The 6191-nt window shown below is 57.0% G+C and overlaps 1 protein-coding gene across 1 annotated transcript; it reads left to right on the forward strand.

Moving 5' to 3' along the window:
• The first annotated feature begins 1001 nt into the window (after positions 1 to 1001).
• CHP2 (calcineurin like EF-hand protein 2) lies at positions 1002 to 4261 on the forward strand. The gene is made up of 7 exons (XM_079791247.1): positions 1002 to 1121; positions 1390 to 1462; positions 1557 to 1637; positions 2621 to 2751; positions 2922 to 2983; positions 3715 to 3837; positions 4027 to 4261. The coding sequence occupies exons 1-7, from the start codon at positions 1055 to 1057 to the stop codon at positions 4078 to 4080; spliced, it is 591 nt and encodes a 196-aa protein (XP_079647373.1). The 5' UTR covers positions 1002 to 1054; the 3' UTR covers positions 4081 to 4261.
• The last annotated feature ends 1930 nt before the right edge of the window (positions 4262 to 6191 follow it).

The following is a 6191-nucleotide window of genomic DNA, read 5'->3' on the forward strand; positions in this document are numbered from 1 at the left end:
AGCGAGCGCTCAGCACAGCGGGGTGCTTGAAACCCCCGAGCCCATGTTGCTGCCGTCACACCGTTCTTCCTTTCGCACATCACAGTGAGTGTGTAAGCCTCTCCGTCTGTGGATTCCCATCATCTCTGAGGGCCGGCCGGAGGTCTGAGTCAGTCCCAGGCTGGGCATCTACCAGAGCCCTTGGGGCTCAGAGCGAGAGGCTTGGGCTGGGTGGGCACTGCAGCACCAGGACAGCGCTCCGAGCTCCATTTGAACTTGGCAGCTCTCCCAGCTGCAACCAGGGGCGCCAGGCAGCAGCGCGGGCCGGGAGGTGTCGGACTCCTGGTCTCTCGGGGAAGCAGGGAATCTGGTTTTGGTCCAGTCCCCTGATTGGAAAGCACTGACTCATTAAACAGCAGCGTCTGTGGACCAAACAAAAGAGACAGCCAGTGGCCTAGCTGGGCGGCAATGCAAGTGCCCAAATGCAGCGCTCCTTCCACTCAACCCAGCGCCCACTCTGCGCCTCGGGACCCCCCCTTCCCCCCCTTTTTGGGAGTCCTTGACCCCTCTCCCTCTGGCCCTCCTGCCTGGGGAGGGCCCCGGCTGGGCCCTTGGGGCCTGGACCTACACGCTGACTCCGCTCCCCCTCCCGGAAGGGCCTGTGTTCCGTGCGCAGAGGAAGAAGGTCGGGACCCCCAGCCTTACTCGCGGGCACCCGGGAGCCCGGGGCTGGGAGGGCCGGGCCCGCGGGAGGCGGCCTGACGGCGGGGCCGAGCGTGGGAACGCGGGCCGGGAGGGGCGGCGGGCAGGACCCGGAGGGCGGGCGGGACCGGCCTCGCCCAGCCTCGCCCAGCCTCTCCCGCGCCGACCGCGCACCTGGGCCTGCAGCAGCCGCGCTCCGCGCCGCCCTCTGCCCCGCCACTCAGGGCGTTGCCTTCCTTTCGCCGGGCCGGAGGGAGGCGGGCCGCCGGGGTGCAGGAGCTTGGAGCCCCGCCAGGCCGGTGGCCTTCGGCCCGGGGCACCCGGCGGCCGCGCTGGGCGGGAGGACAGAGCGTCCCGGTCCGGGCGGCGCGCCATGGGCTCCGGCGGCTCGCGCGCGGCGCAGGTCCCCGACGCGGACAGCATTCGGCGGGAGACCGGCTGTGAGCGGGGCGCCGGCTGCGGGCGGGCCGGCGGGAGGCTGATCGCGGGGCGGGGTCCCCGAGCTCGGGCACCAGGGTTGTGCCGGCCCGGAGGCGAGGGGTGGCGTGGCCGGGTGGTCCCGTAGGGGAGCGCGGGGCGGGAGAGCCTCCGGGTGCGCGCACGCCGCTCCCAACCTCCGGCCGCGCCGGGTCCGAGCAGCACGCACCCTCCGGCCGGCCGGCCCCTGAGCTCCCGGGGGGCCTCACCCTGTCGCCTTCCCGCCCTCAGTCTCGCAGGCCACCCTGCTCCGCCTCTACCACCGGTTCCGGGCCCTGGACAGTAACAAGAAGGGCTACCTGAGGTGAGGGGGTGACCTGTGACCTCCCCGTGCCCCCTTGACCCTTCATCTTCCGTCTCCATCCTCCCTCCCTCCTCACTTTGAACCTCCTTTCCAGCCGAGTGGACCTGCAGCAGATCGGGGCGCTGGCCGTGAACCCCCTGGGGGATCGCATTATAGACAGCTTCTTCCCTGATGGGTGAGGGAGATGGAGGGAAAAGCTTTTGTGGCACTGTGGGGGGAGAATGGGTGGGGGAGATTGGGTGGGGGAGAATGGGTGGGGGAGATTGAGTGGGGAAAGATTGGGTGGGGGAGAATGAGTGAGGGAGATTTGGTGGGGGAGAATGAGTGAGGGAGATTGGGTGGGGGAGAATGGGTGGGAGAGATTGGTTGGGAGGAGAATGGGTGGGGGAGATTGAGTGGGGGAGAATGGGTGGGGGAGAATGGATGGGGGAGATTGGGTGTGGGAGATTGGGTGGGGGAGAATGAGTGGGAGAGATTGGGGAGATTGGGTGGGGGAGATTGGTGGGGGAGAATGGGTGTGGGAGATTGGGTGGGGGAGAATGGGTGGGGGAGAATGGGTGTGGGAGATTGGGTGGGGGAGAATGGGTGGGGGAGAATGGGTGTGGGAGATTGGGTGGGGGAGAATGGGTGGGGGAGAATGGATGGGGGAGATTGGGTGGGGGAGATTGGGTGGGGGAGAATGAGTGGGGGAGATTGGTTGGGGGGGGGATGGGTGGGGGAGATTGGGTGGGGGAGATTGAGTGAGGGAGAATGGGTGGGGGGGAATGAGTGAGGGAGATTTGGTGGGGGAGAATGGGTGGGGGATATTGGGTGGAGGAGAATGAGTGAGGGAGATTGGGTGGGGGAGATTGAGTGGGGAAAGATTGGGTGGGGGAGAATGGGTGCGGGGATTGGGTGGGGGGAGAATGGGTGGGGGAGGTTGGGTGGGGGCAAGAATGGGTGGGGGAGATGTGGGGAGATTGGGTGGGGGGAGATTGGGTGTGGGAGAATGGATGGGGGAGATTGGGGGTGGGCAGAATGGTTGGGGGAGATTGGGTGGGGAGAGAATAAGTGGGGGTGAGTTGGTGGGGGAGATTGGGTGGGGGAGAATAGGGATGGGGGCGGAAGCAGGGCCAAGGCAACCACTGCCTCCGCTTCACCCCTTCCCCACCCTTCCAGGAGCCTGCGAGTGGATTTCCCCGACTTTGCCAGAGTCCTGGCTCATTTCCGACCTGTAGATGATGAAGACACAGGAACCCGGGACCCCAAGGAACCCGAACCCCTCAACAGCAGAATGAACAAACTTCGCTGTGAGTTGGTAGGGTCCCCCCAAGAGAGACCCCAGATTTTCCACACCAGTGAGGGCCCCAGGCACTTCCCACTCCCTTTGTGAGCCCTTATGACCTCCCCGCCCCTCCGTGATCTTCTGGAGGAGAACCGAGGGAAACCCACCTTCCTTTCCCCTCCACTTTCTTCCCAGTTGCATTTCAGCTCTACGACCTGGATCGAGATGGAAAGATCTCCAGGCACGAGATGCTACAGGTTGGGAGGACACAAGAGCAGAGATGTGACGTGTGCAGGGGGAGGGGGGGGGTTGAATGGAATGGTTGTGGGGGGTGGTTTGGGGATGCGGATGATTGGAGTGTGGCCTGGGCAATGGGAATGGGTGGGGCTGGAGTGTGGGTTAGTTGAGAGATGGGGAAGCAGTTGGGTATGAGGTTGGGAATAGACCAGTGGTTCAGCTGGGGGTGATTTTGCCCCTGAATGACATCGCCGATATCTAGAGACATTTTGGTTATCACAGCTGGGGCGCGGGGTGGTGGGACTGGCACCTAGTGGGTGGAAGTCAGGAATGCTGCTAAACATTACACTACAAAGGATAGCCCCTCCTCCCCCAGCAAGGAGTTATCTGGCCCCAGAGGGCAATGGTGCTGAGATTGAAAAACTGGGATACATGTAATGAAGTGGGGATTTGGGAATGGTTAGAGGATGAGGTGGAGGATGGGGTGGAGGCTGGGTTCTGAGACTGCAGGTGAGTAATGGGCCTGGGCATACTGTTGAGGTGAATGAGGGATAGTGAGGGTTTACATTGAGAAGCAGTAGGGGAAACTATTGGTGGATATGGTGGGAAGGGGGTGAACAAAGGATGAGGAGTGGGTTATGAAATTGTTAATAACTTTGTAACTTTTGGGGTGATATGGACAAGGTTCGGGGAGGGTGCTAGTAGTCCCTGTGCCTCCTCTTTATGGCCGTCTCTTTCCTCCACCTCCCAGGTACTCCGGCTAATGGTTGGGGTACAGGTGACAGAAGAGCAGTTGGAAAGCATTACTGACCGCACGGTGCAGGAGGCCGATGAAGATGGGGATGGGGCTGTGTCCTTCCTGGAGTTCACCAAGGTCAGAATGCCCTTGGGGCCTGAGGAGTTGGAAGTATGAGTTCCTAGGACAGATGGACATGGGAAATGAAGCCTGGAGGAAGAGGGCAGAAAGAGAGGGGTTCCCTGGGGGCCTTGGGGATGGGAGAGGAAGTTGGAAGAATAGAGGGCTGGAGTTCAAGTTCTCTTAACTGCCACCCATCTCCACCAGTCCCTGGAGAAGATGAACATTGAGCAGAAGATGAGCATCCGGATCCTGAAGTGACCTTCTTTGTGCGTCTGGCCAGCTTGAAAAGACCAGTTCTGTCTGGTGTTCATTCTCAGCCCCCACGGAGGGATGGGCTCCAATAAACGATTCTTCTACACCGAACTCTATTTAGGCTCCAGGCGACAAAGCTGGATGGGTGTGTTCTAAAGTCCAACTCATTTGATCTCAGATCTATAAATCAGCCAACAATATTTTGGGCGCAAGCGACTGAAATCCCAAATCAAAGGGACTTCAGTTAAAAGGGGGGTGTGGTGGGCTCATGTAAAAGTCTGGAAGTGTCCCCAGGCAGAGCTGGAGCTGAGAGCTCAGATGATGCTCTCTGACTCAGATAGCCTCTCTCTCATTTGTGTGTGTGTCGGCTTCATTCTAGAAGGGTCTTTCCTCCTGGTGGAGACGGCCACCAGCGGCTCCTGGCCTCCTCGGTAGTCCAGTGGGAACAGGTTTTCTTTTTCAACAATTTCTAGCAAGGAGTGTCATTAGCTCCCTGGGCTGGTCCCTTCTCCAGGAGAATGGAACGTTCTGATTGGCCAGACCTGTGTCATGTGCTAACTGCTAGAGCCAGGGAATTTTAGGTGCTGAGGACTCAGGATGGGGTAAGGGATGATTGCTTACAGGACAATGAAGGGCTATTAGCTCTTGTCTGTGCTGGTCAGGCAGAACAAGAGCTACTATCACTGTGAAGTTGACCATGAGGTCTTCTTAAATGGGTTTTCTCTTGGTCCCATGGGTGCGTGCTGGTGTGATTTGGGTGAGGGGAGGAGAGAGATAATAAATTATAAATAAGACATACCTTTCTATAGTATGAAATCAAAGTTTTTGAGAGTAAATCCTTTGTTTTTAATGGTAAGGTGTTTAGATTGACATCTTTCACAAAAGGAGTGTGAAAGTCACATAAAATTATAAGATCCTAGGTCTGTAGCAAAGCACTTTGGCTGTAGCTATGGGAGATGCTGGGTGCCCTGGCCATGCCCTCGCCCAGGACTGTGCTAGAGTTGTCTTGTATCAACACGTGAGAGCAACTGTGCTCATCTCTCCCTAACTCTGCCTGGAGTAATGTCGCACCGCACCGTGGAATTGGCTGTGGTGGGAACGCACACACTGCAGACATTGGCAAAGGCGACAGGCAGGGCTTTGCGGCCTAGGAGAGCCTGTGGTTAGCGCACCAGCCAGGCTTCACCTACTGCGTGTGCCAGTGCTCCCGACCCCAGCTTTCGTGAGCTATAATTGGTATGCAACACATAATGCACACAATTTGATGAGTTTGGACATAATTAAGGTTATACACAGTCATCTCCAAAAAAAAAAAAAAATCCCTTTGTTTTTTAGTGTTTTTTTTTGTTTGTTTTGTTTTTGTATTTATGTGGTAAGAACACTTACGATGAGGCCTACCTGCTTAACAAATTTTTAAGTGCACAGAACCTTATTAATACAGGTACAGCAGAGCTCTGGAACTTACCATGTATAACTGTAGCTTTATATCCATTGAACAGCGATTTCCTATGTCCCCCTGCCCCATCCCCTGGTAACCACCATTCTGTTTATACCTTTGACTATTTTAGAGGCCTTATTTAACAGAAGCCATCCGAAAGAATGCTGTAGCTGCCTTATTTTACATAGCATAATGCTTCCAGGTCCCCCCATATTATCACAAAGGGTAGGATTTCCTCTTTTTTGTTTTTGTAATCCTCACCGGAGGATACTTTTCCATTGATTTTGGAGAAAGTGGAAGGGAAAGAGAGACTGAGAGAAACATCAATGTGAGAGAGACACGTCGATTGGTTGCCTCCTACACGTGCCCTGACCAGGGTAGGGATTGAGCCTGCAACTGAGGTACATGCCCCTGATTGGAATCGAATCTGGGACCCTTCAGTCCTCGGGCTGACGCTCTATCCACTGAGCCAAGCATACACTGGAATAGTACGCGCCACATGCATCTGTTGATAGACATTTGGGTTGTTCCCATGTCCTGGCTGCTGTGAATAAGGCTGCAGTGAACATGGGGTGCAGTGTCTTTGAGACCCTGATTTCATTTCCTGTGGGTAGTTATCCAGGAGAGGACTGCTGGATCATATGGTAGTTCTATTTTATTTTATGTTAATCCTCACCCG

Source organism: Cnephaeus nilssonii (assembly GCF_951640355.1).
Source record: "Cnephaeus nilssonii genome assembly, chromosome: 2".
In the NCBI taxonomy this organism is placed as follows: domain Eukaryota; kingdom Metazoa; phylum Chordata; class Mammalia; order Chiroptera; family Vespertilionidae; genus Cnephaeus; species Cnephaeus nilssonii.